Below are 17,806 nucleotides of genomic sequence, written 5' to 3' on the forward strand. Positions count from 1 at the left end.
TGAGGAGTGAGCCACAGCCTCCTGCCCCTCCCTGGATCTGGTTGGATATGGAGGAAGAGGGAACAGTCTCGGGATGTGGATTTGAGTGACCAGGAGGGAGAGGTGCTGCTGTAGAATGTTGAGACTATAAAAGTACCACTGGGTCTGGGAGGTGGGGACTGCAGGTGCATTTCTGAACATGTTAAGAGTGAGAGAAACTGGGACCAGAAACAGAAACCATGCACGGTGTGGTGCTCACAGTGATCAGGGCAGAGTTCTGAGACAGAGCGGCAGATGGCATTCCAGGAGCCTTACAGTAGCTAGGTCCCCACTCCCCCACGCCAAGCATTGGGGAGAATAAACAAAAGACTCGCAGGAGGAAGATCTTGGGAATCTGGGAGAGGGAAGCTGAGGATAAGAGCAGCTAAAGGAGTGTGAAGAACAGGTGAGTGGGAACTATAAGGAGCCTGGAAGAGAGGGGGCTCCACACTGGAAGACACTGCTAGCTCTGCTACAGCTGAGGTAGAACTGTACTTTGTCTGATGCACCCAGTGACCTCTCAGGTAACCCTGAGAAGAAGAGTTTCTCTAAGCCGTGGAGACCAAATCCAGATGTTAGTGCATGGGAAGTTACCATCTCTCCATGGTCCACTGCGCCTTCCTGGGCACAAGGAGACAGGGAATATGGGGATCAGAGCCAATGTCTGCCTCAGGGAGAGCGAGCTTGGGAGAATGGTAGAATTGGACCTGGCCAAGGGCTGAACTGTGGTTCCTTTAAAGAATAAAGGACACGGCATATCCAGGTGATAAGGACAATAGAGAAGACTGCTCACCAGGACCTGGGCAAGGATAGAGTAGGCCTTGGCCTGGGAAGGGAGTGGCTGCTCAGAGTCAGGGTAGAGCCTAATAGGACACCGCTTATTGCTCAAGTGGGAGGCTGTGCTGTGAATGAAAGGGACTGGAGACTTTGGGACCAGGGCAGCCACAGCATGCAGCAGGATGGCAGGGGAGTGGTAGTGTTTTCACTTCTCTCTGTGATTTAAAGGTCACACAAATAGCTTTAGAGGACCAAGGTGGACTAAGCAGCCTGGTAGAGGGTCATTCAGGAAGCCCATCACTCTTGGGCCACCTAGTGTAGTGCATGCTGCAGCCTACTCTGTGGCACCCTGGTGGCCTGCAGGCCAGATGTGCCTGTAGGCTGTGAACATCTGGAAGGAAAACAGAGCTCATTGCTCAGTGAAAACTCTGCTCCTGTGTTGTGCGAGATTCCACACACCCTCTGCTGTTGAGGTTGGTTTGAATGGTTTCTGAATGTCTCACATGGATGCACCATCTCTCCTTCCAGGTGCTGCTGTCGGGACTCATTGGTGTCGTCTCCTGGAAGAGGCCTCTCTCTCTTGTGGTAAGTGGCACCTGGGTCTCCAAGCGACCCTGCATAGTAGTGAGCATGGCACAGGCAAAGGCAAAGAGAATTCCAGTGTCTTGGCTTGGAACAAAATGCTGATGTTTGTTTAAAAAAAAGTAACAGCTGCATGTGAAGGGCTGGTCAGTGAGAACCACTGTGCATTTTACACATTGCACTTCTGAGAGTTTTCCTTGATGATTTTCCTAAGATGCCCATATCACATCCTTTCCCTGTTTGTTTTCTTTCCGTACCCTTCCTTAAGGACATACCTTGAACAAAGACATTTTGAAAGTGTGGATGTAAGCATTTTCTCTAAACCCAAAGACCTGCTCATGCATATACATATGCTTACATAGGATCACACAAACAGCACACACTTTATCAGAGTTCAAGAAATGTTAGCTTTTTAGTGTGCTTGGGAGATATAAAATTCTGAGAGTAAAATAATGATACTTATTTGAATAGAAGAATTGCTGGGGCATGATGCTAAAGAGTGGTCCACATGGGAGATGGAGAGAGGAGGATTTTTTTTCCCCCTCTGAAAAGTACCCCAAGCAGATTTGTGTCTATTGATCGTATGCCTGTTCTTCTCAGTGTATGCATTAATATATTGACGTGTCTATGTCAGAACTAGAGGCTGGGATTTTCTGGTTTTGATGGGTAATGAAAAAGACAGCCTGACAGCTTTCCTCTTTTGTATTAATCAATTATTTAGAACCTAGTTTTTAAGCGATTGGACTTGGAGATAATGATGTCCTTAATATTAATGGACACAGGAAAAAAATAAAACAAATTTGTTTGTGGAAGACGTCTCCTTTTCCATCTGAGTAACCATGACACCCTGGAAAGGTATCAGGGAATAGATGGATGATGTGGAATTCAGTTGAACTTCCTCTTCCACTATAGCTCAGCTCATATGAGAAATTTCCTAGTAAAAGTTGCTTTTTAGCCAGGCAAGGGGGTGCGCACCTGTAATTCCAACTATGGGAGAGACTGAGGCAGGAGGATCCCAAGTTCAAGATAACTGGATAATTTAGAAAGACCCTGTCTCAAAATAAAATTTAAAATAAGGACTGGGGATATAACTCAGTGGTCAAGGGCTTGTCAAGCATGTAAAGGGCCCTGGGTCCCATTCCCAGTACTAGGAAAAAAAAAACCTGTTCTTTATATGGAAGTTTCCAAACAGGCACAAAATAGCCTGGTGTAATGAACCCTGTATACTTTTCATCTAGAGTCAATAAATTGAGTACTTGTCCTGTTTTATTCACCCATGTTCTCTCACTCTCCTGCCCTTACTATTGATTTTTTTCTGGCTGGGTTATTTTAAAGAAGTCTCAGCTTGTGGGTCAAGAAGCCCACTCTTGGGCTGGAGTTGTTGGCTCCATGGTAGAGTGCTTTCTTAGCACATGTGAAACACTGGGTTCAGTCCCTAGCACTACAGGAAAATAAATAAATAAAATAAATTTTTTTTTTTAAAAAGAAGCTCACTCTTGGTGCAGAATGGTACGGCACTGAATCTACTGATGACTGTGGTGACATCTTTGCTTGTGCTCTGCGGTGACTTCTGTGCTGCTTTCAGTGACACAGGCATAGCCTGCTCTATTCTTCTCTGCATGCACCTATGGTGCAGAGATTAAGTTCTCCAAAAGCAGTTGCGTATCAGAGAAAAACCATCTTCCTAAGGGGAAGGGTGTGTGGACAGAAACACAAGGGTAGAATCACATTCAACACCTAGCTACCCCCAGCCCTGGCCCTAGGATGCTTACTGGGCTGGGCATTTTATGATACAGATTTCATAGTTTATAAATGATGGGAAGTTAGGACTCATATGGACATGGCTCAAGTCAGAGGAGTAGGGTAGTGTCTTTGGACCTCATTCTAGTAGGAGAGATAGTAGCAGCTGGACCTACTAGAGCAGAGGGTTCCAAGTACTTGCTCCTCAGTCCTGGTGATCAGTTCAGGAACAGCTACTCTCCGGAAAGTGCTCGTATTCACCTCTCATTGAATCATTTTCTTCCGTATTCCAGGCAGAGGAGAAATGCTTTCATTTAACTTGACTTTTTTGCCCCACTTAGGAAGGTAAGGTTACGCTAGCAGTTACAACACACGTTCAGTGGCTTAACACAACACAAGTTAGCTTCTGCTGCTGTCCAGGGTGGGTGCTATGGTAAGTAGATTCTTCCTCCATAGATGGCTGCAGAGACCCTGGTTTCTTCTATCTGGAGGCCCCTCTCCTCTAGGCCTATGGAGTCCTCTGCAATGCAGTGAGAGGTCATGAGAAATGAGGATGGAACTCCTACTGCTTAATTTCCTTGGACTCAAAGTAATGCTCCCTCGTTGCTCCTATGTCAAACCATTGGGACAACTTGTCATGTTACAGAGTTATAAAGGAGACTGGGAAAGTCATGCCTTTCTGGACAGGCACTTCCCAGAGGCAGCCTCACACTGTAGAGGAGAGGGTATGAATTTGGGTGGGAAATTTGCTGTTTCTAACACAAGAACAATCTTCTGTCCCTATTAGTCAGGACGGTGCAATCTTTGGAGTCATTACCAAAAACCCACTTCTGAACTCAACCATTGAAATAGCTTTGGCCTTAACTTTTTTTTTCCTAAGAGGAGTAAGAGCATTCACGGATAGATAGGAAGTAAATTCACAATATAGTTATCCCTTGGTATATGAAGGGAATTAGTTCCAGGACCCCATGGACACCACAATCCAAAGAAGCTCAACTCCCTTATATAAAATGGCATACTGTTTGCATAGAAGCTATGTGTATCCTCTTGTATGCTTTAAATAATCTATAAATGACTTCTAATTTATAATATAATGCAAGTACTAGATGCTATTAAATTGTTTTTTCTTGATCCGCATTGGTCAAATCTGTGGATGCAGAACCAATGGATACAGAGGGCTGACTGTACACAGATGTGTTAGAATTCTGCAGAAAGCATAAGCAATAGGATGTGTCTATTTACTGCCTGACTGTCCATCTATTGGGATTTGTCTACCTGTCCATCCATTAAGATATGTTTTAAGAATTAACCTCATGAGATTGTAGAGGTGAGCAAGTCCAAATCTTCAGGACAGGCTGGAACCCCAGAGAAGCATTGATGTTGCAGCTGAAGGCAGGATTTCCCATCTTTGGAAGAGGTCAGTCTTTCAACTGGTTGGATAAAGCCCATGAATGCCAAGGAGGATAATCTGCTTTGTTCAAAGTCTGTTGCCTTAAATGTAATCTCATTAAAAAAAAAACAAATACCTTGACAGCAATACCTAAACTGGTGTTTGACCAACTATCTGCGGATTGCAGCCTAGCCAAGTTGACATGAAAGCAATCATCACAGCAGGGTTCTATTACCTGACCAAAAATGCTCTCTCCAGAATAGTAACAATGAAAACACTGTAAATAACGATACTAGTCATTCATTGAGAGTGACCTGCGTGCCCTTATTATCTCAGCAGTCTGGCAAGAATTGGTTTTCCTATTTTGGGAAGAGATGGGGAGACCTCAGGTCTTGAAGCAATGGACCAGGACTTGAGCTCAGAGCTCTCTGACTCTAAAAATCCATCACCTTTTTGTTCCAGCCTACCAAAGTCCATATAGATGTCCCTTTTCTTCCCCACAGCTTGTCTCTAATTATGTATCAATGATTTGTACTCGCATTATCTTGTCCCTTAGTTTTTTTTCTGTCTCAGTGGGTGGCAGTGCCACCCACCCAACTTAAAAGCTGGACTCATTATGCCTTTTTTATTCCTCCCCTTTCATGTTCTTTTACAAGCTCTCCCATTTATTGCTACCTTTATATTTACATGATTGGCCATCTTTTCTTTATTCCTTAAGTAACGTGTTCTAGGGCAGACTCACCTTCTCTTACAGGATGCTGAAGTAGCTTTTTGAAGATCTTTGTGCCAAGAGTTTGGTTCTTCTTAAAGATATCTGACAAGAACAACTTAGAGGAGAGCATATTTTTTGCATACCCATACCCAGAGTGATTGACATTTATCTTAGCCTGTTTTCAGTTTCTGTAATGAAATATCTGAGCCTGGATACTTTATAAAGAAAAGAGACTTATTTAGCTCACTGTTATGGTTTGGATATGAGGTGTGCCCCAGAAGCTCTTGGGTTAATGCAGGAGGTGAAATTACTAGGTTATAAGAGCTATAATTTAATCAATCTATCCTAGTTTGAATGGATTGACTGTAACTGTAGGCAGGTAGGGTGTGCCTGGATGAGGTAGGTCACTGGTGGCATGCCCCAGAAAGGTTCATCTTCCCTACAGTCTCTTCCCCTTTCTATTTCTGCTTCCTGGCTGCCATGAATGGGGTAGTGCTCCTCTCTTATGCCATTGCGCCATGATGTTCTGCCTTACTCTGGCCTGCAGGAATGGAGTTGGCTGACCATGGACTGAACCTCTGAAACCATGAGCCAAATAATGTTTTCCTCCTCTAAGTTGTTCTTGTCAGATATCTTACTCACAACAGTGAAAAGCTAACATGCTCACATTTTTAGAGACTCCAAGTACAAGACTGGTGGTCTCATCTATTCATCCTTGGTGGGCCTTATGGTAGATGGCATCCTGGCAAGAGTACATGCAGAAGAGATAAGATAGCGAGACAGGAAGTCAGAGACCAGGGCGGGTCCAGTCTTGCTGTTTTTATAACAACCCATTCTCATAGGAACTAGCTCACGTCATGAAACTACACTAGTCCCTTTGGAGGGCCTGCCCCCAATGACCTAATTATCTTCCTCTAGACCCATCTCTTAAAGGTCCCATCACCTCCCACATCTCCACACTGAGGACCACGTGTCCAACATGTGAACCGTTAGGGAACATACTCAACCCACATCCAAACCATAGCACTATCTAAAGGGTCAGTTGTACTATGGGCTCTTCAGTCATTCCCTAGGGCCTAGGGATTAGAACTGGAGATTTTTGGACAATGTCTGATGACTTGTTGTATGAGAAAAGGAATTAATTAGAAAGTTAATTACCTGACCCCGGGTCCTACAGCTAGACTGTTTGAAGCCTCAGTTCTAATAATCATTTTATCTTAAGCTCCTGTGATTATTCTGTACCCTAATGATGTCTTCCCATCTTCTTGAAGGTATGAACTGGGGATCCCTCTGTGAGCATTCTAGTTCATTCCCTGGGAACACACTTGACCCCTCCTCCCACCCCCACACTGACTGCTACAGTGAGTTGCCCTCTGATGGGAGAATGTCCCCCTGGATGATGAGAGGAAGTACCATTGGGCCTCATGGTCCAGGCTCTACACAGCCATGCAAAACACCTGAAGAGGTGGGCTGGGTGAGTGCAGGAATGAATGGGTCCACTGACAGCAGAGATTGGTGCTGCCATGGCTCCAATGGCAGCTGCTTTCCTCTGTAGGCTTGTGAGCACGAGCCTCATAAGACGTGTTATGTCCCCTCCTTTGTATCACTCTGGTCTTTGGATAGAGTAGGATGAAGCAAACTGCTCTCCCAGAGTAAGTGATGTTCTGAAGGACAAAGGCCCTGTGAGGAGAGAAGAGAAGCAGCACAGTCCAACCAGGGGAGGTGGCTTCCCTTTATAGGCTGGTGAATGTGATGTGAAAGGGATAAGAAGGAAGAAAAATGCTGTGGCATTTTTACCACAGTATTCTACAAGAGCCTTTCCAAATGCTGAAAGCTAGAGATAGTTATGTTAATAAAGAATATGTGCCAGGTACCATGGTATACGCCTGTAAACCCAGCAGCTCTGGAGGCCGAGGCAGGAGGATTGCAAGTTCACAACCAGCCTCAGCAAAAGCAAGGCACTAAGCAACTCAGTGAGACCCTGTCTCTAAATTAAAAAAAAAAAAAAAAAAATAGGGCTGAGGATGTGGCTCAGTTGTTGAGTGTCCCTGAGTGCAATCCCTAGTACCTGCCCCCACCTCTGCCACCACACACAAAAAAAGAATATGTATTTTCATGTTAATGTGGTACTCCTTTTACATGTGCTGATTGTCTCCTATGATTGAGGAAACGGTCTTCCCTGCCTTAAACTTCGAGGGTTATACACTGTGCTGGATGCCAAGTTAGAAATCAGGTTGTATGGCTATGTGTACATGATTTCTCAAAAGATTCAATGAAAGAAACTTCTTATGATAGTTGGTGTACTAAAATGGAACGTGTAAAAAATAATCACAGTTAATATGATTTTAAAAACTTGAACAAACTGGTAATGAGCGGGACACTAGGTGATTTGTAATGACTAATACTATTGAGAGAATAACAACAATGGGATAGAAAATATTTTTTTTTTATTTTTAAAAGCATGGGTTCACAGGTATATGAGTACCATATAGATCTAGTGTTGTATTTAGTATTGTTTAAGTTTTCTGCTATAGTGATTGGGAGACCTGGAACCTGGCTTTTTGTTTACTTTTATCATAAAATTTTATAAACTCAAATAGGAAAGTGTATCCATTAGAGATGACCTGGAGACAGAGCCTCTTGGAGCCAACACAAAAACAGTGCAATACTTGGCTCCTGCCACCCAGGGATCCCATCAACCTCAGTAGATTTAGGGATTCTAATTTAATGATAGCAAAGACATTCTCACTGTAAATTCTGAAAAATAGAGAGGAGTCTCCACAGAGATTTTCAAGTTTGCAGGGGCTCCCTTTCACAGATTTATTCTCATAGCTATAATGAAAGGAGTATTCTCTGAATCCTCCTGGGATGGATGAGGTCTTACATGATGAATGCATTCTAATATTGTAATCTGCCTCAGCCTTTGGAGTCCTTCTTCTATGGGATACCAAGAAAGGATGGCATTTCAACTTCACTTGGTGTAGGGCATCTTTAGGATTATATTTCAGTCAACCAGACAAACTAATTGTGGGCCCATATCAACAAATCTGGTCTGATTCATCCATTTATTCCTCCTACCTTAATCATTAGCAGTGAGTCAGATTGCTCCCACCTCCTGCTATGAGAAGTTTCCAGGCTTCAGCATAGGCAGGAGGGACCTGGCAGGGCCTGGCTACCCACTGTGTTTAGGAAACCACACAGAACCTAGGAGCCTAAAATGGCTAAAGTTTGCAGGATGAAGTGCAAGAAAGGAACACTTGCTCAGACAGAGGATTCTGGTGATCTGTAGATCCCCTGTGAATATTTAGCTGATACTGATCAGCATTTGCATGTGAGGAAACTGAGGCCAGGAAATAACAATTGCAGAGTACCACAGCAAATAGTTCTCAGCACAAAACAGTATTTCTCCATTATCCAAATGGGAAAACCTCAAACTACACAAGGGCATTGAGAAAGTTATTCAGAAGAACCTTGTCTCTAAGGAATAATTAGCTCTCAACTAAATGTCGCTCTTGTTCTGCCTAACAAATCATAATAGCAAGTCCAAAAGAATCAATTGACTTCCACATAATTTAATAATGTCCAAACAAAGTCAAAGAATATTCCTAGGAATATAAATGTATTCTGCACAATGTCTGGCATCCAATCAAAGATTACTAGATATGCAAAGAAGTAGAAAAATATGACCCAAAATTGGAAGAAAAAGAAATACATTAAAACGAATACAAAGCTAACACACATTTAAAAATATTAGGCACGGACAATAAAACAATTATTATAATTGTAATGCAGATGCTCCAAATGTTAAATAGACCCATAGAGATATACAAAACCAACTTGAAGTTTAAATGATGAAAACTACAATATAAGAGAGGAAAAATTCACTGGATGAGGCTAATGGCAGATTAAAATGAAAAATGAAGATCAGTGAGCTGAAATGACATTGCAATAGTAATTCCTCAAAATGAAGCTCACAGAGGGAAAAAAAACAATGTAAAAAAAGAAAAAAAAGGAATTGGTGAACTATATGGAATAATTTGATGAAGTCTAATATGTGTGGAATAAAGGATGGAGTACAAAGAAAGAAAAAAATATTTGAAGAAATTGTAGACCTTTTTCCTCCAACATTGAATAGACTATAACTTCATGGATCCAAGAAACTAAATGTATACAAAGAGCAAGAAATAGGAAGAAAAACACATCTGTATATTTTGGAGTTTATAACATCTATAAAAGTGAATTGCCTAGCATGCGTGAAGCACTGGGTTCGATCCCTGGCACTACATAAAAATAAAAACAAAATGAAATTATTGTGTCCATCTACAACTAAAAAAGTATTTTTTAAAAGTGAATTGTATGTACGGGGTAAAAATGGGAGTTCATATCCCACTTGAATCCAAGTGTGAAATATGATATATCAAGAACTATGTAATGTTTTGAACAACCAACAATAAAAATTAATTAAAAAAAAGTGAATTGTATGAAAAACACAGCCAAAATTATGAAGCTAGAAGTATTCCTTGTAAGATTATTAACTGTGCATACTTCAAGGTAGTTGAAGATGTGTGCTATAAACCTTTGACGCAACCACTAAAACAAAGTAAAACAAAACAGAGGGTTGGTTAAGAAATCAATAAGGAAAATAATATGAAGTCATAAACAGTATCTAATTAAAAGAAAGCAGAAGCAGAGGAGAAATGGAACAAAGAATAGAGGTGACAAATGAATAGTAAGTTTTCATTATCTGTTTGAATTTCTTAAGTGAATTGCATGTTCATGTTCATCTGAAGACCACTTCATTGATTTGTGGGATTTCTTAATATAGTAATACTTTTCTAAATGACTAATATTTTATTCCAATTTGTTGTCTTTCAATTTTTAATGAGGTATCTTTTTTTTTCTTAATACAGGAGTGTTAGTTTTTCTACTTGTAATATCTGTTTTATTTTTCCTCACATGGCCTTAGGGTTTCTTTCTTAATTTAAAATACCTCTTGCCCCATGATTCCAAAGTTACTTTCCTGTGTATTTTAAAATCATTTACAGTTTTTTCTTTTTATGTTCAGGTCTTTTTATGTTTGCTTTAGTCCAACATTTATTTTTGCAAATAACATTAAGAATCTTAATTTTATTTGTTTCAAAATGATAGGCATTTCTCAGATGCCATTTTTTTAATGTTCAGTATTTCTTATCACATTTGAAATGTCCTCCTCTCTCCAATGCTAGACATGGGTGTGTTTATTGATATCTTATTAAAGAATCTGCTGGATTATGCTAAGTGAAGCTAGCCAATCCCTAAAAAACAAATGCCAAATGTCTTCTTTGATATAATGAGAGCAACCAAGAACAGAGCAGGGAGGAAGAGCAGGAGGAAAAGATTAACATTAAGCAGAGTCATGAAGTGGGAGGGAAAGGGAGAGAAAAGAGAAATTGCTTGGAAATGGAAGGAAACCCTCATTGTTATACAAAATTACATATAAGAGTTTGTGAGGGGAATGGGAAAAAAATAAGGAGAGAAATGAATTACAGTAGATGGGGTAGAGAGAGAAGATGGGAGGGGAGGGGAGGGGGGATAGTAGAGGATAGGAAAGGTAGCAGAATACAACAGTTACTATTATGGTATTATGTAAAAATGTGGATGTGTAACCGATGTGATTCTGAAATCTTTGTATTGTTTTGAATAACCAATAAAAAAATAAAATAAAATAAAATAAAATAAAAAGAAATGTAAATATACAATATCAATGATATAAATCTGGCACTTGTAGTAGATGGGAAAGACCTTGGTAACTATAGTATTTCATATAATTATCTTTGATGTTTTTTGTTATTATTGTTCTTGTCCTACTCTACATGTTAATTTATCCTGGAAATAAAATCTTTCACTGGGGAGGGTGTACTCTATTAAAAAAAAAAGAAATAAAATATATGAGAGATCAATCCATAGATTGATCAATAGATAGAAAAAAAAAAAGAATCTGCTGTCCATTTTGAAGCCAGTATTACTCTGTTTTAATTAGTCCAGCTTTATAATGTCATTATTTTATTTTACTTTTCATGATTTTCTTGGCTACTTTGAGTACTTTTTTCTCTTCAGTAAATTTTAGAATAAATTTATGAAGTTGACTAGTGACATGCACCATAGTGGTTGTACTTTTTCTAATTATTTATCTGTTGGATACTTAGAGAAAGATAATTTGCTGGGTTAAGTTCTTCCATTTTGTCTTTATTCCTTTTTATTCTGCCTTCTTCTTAAAACCCTAGTTTATACATTTTCTAACTGCTGAATTGACCCAATAAGATTTAAAATTTTCTATTATTTCCTTTAGTTTCAGTGATACTTCTTCTGTTTTATTTTCTAGATAACTAATTTGGGCTTTAGCCATATTCATTCTGCTATTTAATCCTTCTGTGGAATTTCTCTTTTTGACAGGCAGCCATGTTATTTTCTCAGAACTCTCTGTTCTTTAATTGCTTTTTTTTCATAGTAATGTATTCACATTGTATGAAACACTCATGAGTTCAATCTCCCTCAAGGATATTAATTAGAATTCTGTTTATCAGGTATTCTCACCTAGACTCTCAGGTTATTTGGTCTCTTTGCTCATCTAGGTCCTTATTAAGTTTTTATTCCAGTACTGGGGATTGAACCCAGGGAGGCTCTACCACTGAGCTACATACTCAGCCCTTTTAATATTTTGAGACAGGGGCTCACCAAGTTGCTAAGTCTGGCTTCCTCCTATGATCATCTATCCTCCGTTGCCCAAGTAACTGGAATTATAGGTGTGTGCCACCACACCTGTCTTGGTTCTTATTATTGACATCTTTTTTAAAAAATTATTTATTTATTATAATTTGTTATGTATGACAGAAGAATGCATTTCAATTCATAGTACACATATACAGCACAATTTTTCATGTCTCTGGTTGTATACAAAGTAGAGTCACGCCATTTGGGTCTTCATGCATGTATTTGGGGTAAGGATGTCCATCTCATTCCACCATCTTTTCTATCCCCCTGTCCCCTCTCTCCCCCTCCCTCCCCTTTGCCCTATCTAAAGTTCCTCCATTCCTCCCATGTTCCCCCTCATCCCCATTATGGATCAGCATCCTCATATCAAAGAAAACATTTGGCATTTGTTTTTTGGGGATTGGTTTACTTTACTTAGCCTAATATTCTCCAACTCCATCCAATGCCATGGTTTGATTTTCTTGTAATGCTCTGTAATATTCCATTGTGTATATACACCATAGTTTCTTTATCCATTCATCTACTGAAGGGCATCTAAGTGGGTTCCACAATTTAGCTACTGAGAATTATGCTGTATAAATATTGATGTGGCAGTGTTACTATGGTATGCTATTTTTATGTCCTTTGTGTATAAACCAAGAAGTGGGGTAGCTGAGTCAAATGATGGTCCCATTCCAAGTTTTCCAAGGAATCTCAATACTGCTTTTCATATTGGCTGTACCAATTTGCAGTCCCACCATCAATGTAGGAGTGTGCCTTTATCCTCACATCCTTGCCAATACTTATTGCTGTTTGTATTCTTCATAGCTGTCATTCTGACTGGAGTGAGATGAAATCTTAGAGTAGTTGTGATTTGTATTTCTCTAATTGCTAGAGATGTTGAACTTTTTTTTATATATTTGTTGATTCATAGTATTTTATATTCTATGAAGTGTCCTTAGCCCATTTATTGATTGGGTTATTTGTGCTTTTTCTTTTTTTTTTGGTGTTAAGAGTTTTGAGTTCTTTATATATCCTAGAGATCAGTTCTCTATCTGATGTACATGTGGTAAAAATTTTCTCCCATTCTGTAGGCTTTCTATTCTCACTGATTATTTCTTTTGATGAGAAGAAGCTTTGTAGTTTGAATCCATCCCATTTATTGATTCTTGATTTTATTTCTTGTACGAGGAGTCTTATTAAGGAAGTTGGGGCCTAATCTGACATGATAAAGATTTGAGCCTACTTTTTTTTTTAGGTGCAGGGTCTCTGGTTTAATTCCTGGGTCCTTGCTCCACTTTGAGTTGAGTTTTATGCATGGTGAGAGATAGGGGCTTAATTTCATTTTGTTGCATATGGATTTCCAGTTTTCCCAGCACCATTTGTTAAAGAGAGAACTGTATTTGTGTGGGTTTGTCTCTGTGTCCTCTATTCTGTGCCATTGGTCTATAAGCCTATTTTGGTGCCAATACCATGCCGTTTTTGTTACTATTCCTCTGAGGTATGGTTTAAGGTCTGGTATAGTGATGCCATCTACCTCACTCTTCTTGCTAAGGATTGCTTTAGCTATTCTGGGTCTCTGTTTTTCCACATGAATTTCATATCTGTTTTTTCTATTTCTATGAGGAATGTCATTGGGATTTTGATTGGAATTGCATTAATTCTGATAGTGCTTTTGGTAGTATGTTCATTTTTATAATATTAATTCTGCCTATCCAGGAACCAGGGAGATCTTTCCATCTTCTAAGGTTTTCTTTAAATTTTTTTCTTTAGCATCCTGTAATTTTCATTGACATCTGTTTTATTCAGTTCAGCCTATCCTTGGTTGTGACAAGACCTTGCTTACCTGTGTTACAGAACAATGCCTGGAATACAGCAAATGATCACTAAGTATTAACAATTGACCATCATCATTTTCATAATTATCAGCAGCAGATAACCAGGACAAACACAGCTTGAGGTCCTACCTCTGAACCTTCACAATGGATATTGAACCTGAAAAAAGAAAGGCAGATTTACCTGGTGGAAAATAAGCTAATCTCAGTAGTTCTCTCCTGAGGCTACTTCATCTCCCAGGAATCCTGAATTCTGGTAGACAACAAGAACCTCCTGCCTTCCCAGATCTCAAAGCTGCCTTCTCTGAGTAAGGCCTAAGGAAGGGATTATGAACATCACCTCCCTTGGGTTTAAAACCAGGGAATGTGTTTCAGAGCCCATGCTGTTAATTTTTAGGTCAGTGTTTCTGTATCCTACCAGCAAACCAGAATACCTGTGGCACTTTCCAAAATATTACTTTAAACCCATTGTATAAGAATTTCTGAGAATGGAGCTCAGGTATCAATATCATTTACACTTTGGATCATTTCAGAAAAGATTCAGAACTTGTTACCTTTGCAGGGGTGCACTTGTTCCTCAGGTTGTTACAAACTTTGACAAATATTTCTTTTTTCTCAGTGTGGGAGTATTGGTTAAACTGATTCAGAATACAAATTACATGTTAAGTGCCCATCAATAGAGGTATTTATAATTATTGCTTGGTACAGTTGTCTTTTAAATCAGATTATAGAAAAAAAAGAGCTACTTCTTCTGTACTACTATTCTATACTTTTCCTTTATTATTTTGTTGTAGGACAGATCTTCTAACAAATTCTCTGTTTTATCTGGAATGCCTTGATTTCTTCTTTATTTTAAAATGATGATTTTTTAAAAATATAGAATTCTTGATTGACAGTATTTTTTAAAAAAGAACCTTGAATATGTCATTGCAGTGCCTTCTGTCTTGTATATTTCCTTATAAAAAACTGGCTGTTAATCTTACTGTGATCCCTCATATGTGATAAGACAGTTCCCTTTTGTTTTCAAGACTCTGTCTTTTGCTTTGACAGTTTAAGATGTCTCTAGTTATGTGTCTTTTTAAATTGAATCTATTGAGTTAATTAAGGTTCATTGAATTCAGATATTTAGATTCATGTCTTTAATCAAATTTGAGAAGTTTTGGCTGCAACTTCTTCAAATATTCTCTATACACTTTTCTTTTTCTCCTCTCCTTTTAGTACTTCATTATATATTTTGGTACACTTTATGGCATTCCACATATCTTTTAGAAATCTGTTTGTTTTTCTCCATTCTTTATATCTCTAAGGCACAGACTAGATAATTTCAATTGACCTGTCCTCAAGTTTAGTGATGATTCTTTCTTTTGCTTACTCAAATCTTCTGCCTGATCTCTCCAGAGAATTTTTCATTTTACTTACTATATATTTCCAACTTCATAATTTCTAGTTGCTTCTTTCTTATAATTTCTCTCTCTTTATTGATATTCTCTATTTGGTAAGATAATCATTCTCATATTTTCCTTTTGTTCCTTAGAGAAGATTTTCTTTAGTTCTTTGGATATATTTAAAATAACTGATATAAATTTGTTGTCTCCTAAGTCCACCATCTGGACTTCCTCAGAGAGTATTTATTTTGATTGCTTTTTATCTCTGCATAGGAGGCCACACTTGCTTGATTTTTTAACCTGTCTTATAATTTTTTATTATTGTTGAAAACTGTACAAAAGCAGTAATATACTATTATACTAGTATAATAGTAATTTAGTTTCACTAAAAGTGAAACTCCTCCCCCTCCCATAGTTTGTTGCCAATGATGTTTGTCATAATTTTTGTTCCTTGTTTGTTTAATGATTTTTGAACAAATCCTGTAAAGTCTGTGTTGTTATGTGTGGTACTTAATTGTCTAGTTGGTTATTTTAGTAGTTAGCCAGTGATTAGACAGAGATTTAAAATTTGGAGACAATACATCTCCCGGGCTTTGGTGAGGGGCTCTGTGTGTCTGTTGGGATATACTTTCAATATTCTTCCAGGCAGTTGACAACTCTGCTTTTGTCTTCACTTCCTGCTTTCATTGAATCTTAAAGTCAGAGGTTGAGAGTTTAGAACCTTCTCGGGTCTTTCCTAGGCAAATATCTAACCCTATGCATGCATGTGACATTCTATGTTCCAAGAAACATTGAGCATTTCATATACCCTTTGGATATCTTTTTCTCCAGCATCTTTGAAAAAGTTTTTTTGGCTACTCTTTTTGTTGCTACAGCCAATATCCACTTCTCAGGCAGCTGCAAATTGAAAATAATTAACTATAAATGTATTTAACAATTGTTTTCTAGAGAAAGGGTGGGCTTCAACTGGGTGGGCTTCAACTCAAGTCAAATCGAAATAGACTTACATGTGTCTTCTTCCAGGGAATCCCTAGAAAGGCCACATCATGACAATTATTTGGGAACGAGACTCTGAAAGAACTCCATCTTTGTTTTCTTCCTTCAGGTGGCTTCTAGATTGTACCAGGAATGAGAATTTTACTTTGTCAAGGTGACTGTGGAGTTGGGGGATGGAAGATGGGACTAAGGAAAGCCAAAATGCCACAAAGTTCACTGTTGTAATTGAGGTTTAACAGTTATCTTGTTAAAAGACTGAAGTTACTGGGCTGGGCATGTGGCTCAAGCGGTAGCACGCTCGCAGGGCATGTGTGCGGCCCGGGTTCGATCCTCAGCACCACATACAAAGATGTTGTGTCCGCCAAAAACTAAAAAAAAAAAATAAATATTAAAATTCTCTCTCTCTTAAAAAAAAAAAAAAGACTGAAGTTACTGCAAACCTTTTGTTAATTTCCAGAGTCCATTCTGATAATTTCTCTGTTATTTTCTTCCTTTTATGGAGGAGTGAATTTTCAGAGATCTTTTCCCGGTTATATTTTGCTGACATTACTCCCCAAATCTCTTTTAATAGTTTTTGTTTGGCAGGCTATTTAAAGAATGAAATCTATTGTATATATCTTTGACAATGTATCTAGAAGAACCATTAATCTTACTTCATGGAGCCTGAAATCTCTTTGCTATCCTAAAATAGAAATCACCGATTGGTGAATGGTATCATTTGAGAGATATGGAATTTTTTATCATCTTTGAGTATATTGCCGTAGCAGATTTTACTACTAAATAGGTTTCTACTTCTCTGGCAGAATATTACTGGGGTTAAAAAAAGTTCTCATAGTTGATATATGCAATATGGATGAGTCTCTAAGGGTTAAAAAAAGAAGCCAGACACAAAAGAATATGTGATTGCATTTTTTGTGAAATTCTAGTGATGGAGAACAAATCATGATTGCCTGGGGCTTGAGTGGTGGGAAGAGATTGACAGCAGAGTGACACAAGGGAACCTTTGGAGTCGATGGAATGTTCTGTGTTTTGATTGTGTAGTGTTTAGATGACTGGATGCATTTGTCAGGATTCACTGAACTGTGCAATTAAAATGGTTAGATTTTCTTTCTGTAAATTATACTTCAATAAACCTGATAAAGAATATCCAAGCTTAAATAACACTTTTAAATTTAATGACGTAAAACATTATTTATTATCCAAAACAAAGTAGGATTTAACCCAGTAGGCAATCACAGAAGTTGATCCCATGTCAGTGGCTTGGAAATTTTGGTATGCCTCAGAAACATTGGCAACACTTGCTGAATTTCTCTATAGATCTTTAGGGAGCTGCTGGATGGTTCTGGGACCCTGACTCTTGAGTCTTTAGATACACTAACAAAGGTGACTGCTATTGCCAAGTTGTGGAAGATACAAAATTAAGTGTGTTTAGGTTGCGAATATGTTAGAAGTACCTTTATTAGATTCATTCCCCGCCCCAGACTTCTCTAGGAGGAAGATAAATCACAGTAGCCTTCAGAAGTACTAAAATCTACTAAAGATGTTTTATGGTTTTGGGAAGCCACAGTACCAGAGTGATGGGGTAAAAAGACCCAGCCTCATCCATTACTAGGTGAATGGATAAACTTGTACATCCAGACAA

At 38.7% G+C, this 17,806-nt stretch overlaps 1 protein-coding gene across 3 annotated transcripts in view; it reads left to right on the plus strand.

The window, feature by feature from the left end:
• Window positions 1-17,806, plus strand: part of Entrep2 (endosomal transmembrane epsin interactor 2) — a 400,899-nt gene that overhangs the window by 191,772 nt on the left and 191,321 nt on the right. For all 3 annotated transcript variants that reach the window (XM_076848861.2, XM_076848862.2, XM_076848863.2), the window contains exon 2: window positions 1,324-1,380. In XM_076848861.2, coding sequence (XP_076704976.2) covers window positions 1,324-1,380 — 57 coding nt within the window. The remainder of the gene's footprint in view (window positions 1-1,323; window positions 1,381-17,806) is intronic.

Source organism: Callospermophilus lateralis, chromosome 3 (genome assembly GCF_048772815.1).
Source record: "Callospermophilus lateralis isolate mCalLat2 chromosome 3, mCalLat2.hap1, whole genome shotgun sequence".
NCBI classification, from domain to species: Eukaryota; Metazoa; Chordata; class Mammalia; order Rodentia; family Sciuridae; genus Callospermophilus; species Callospermophilus lateralis.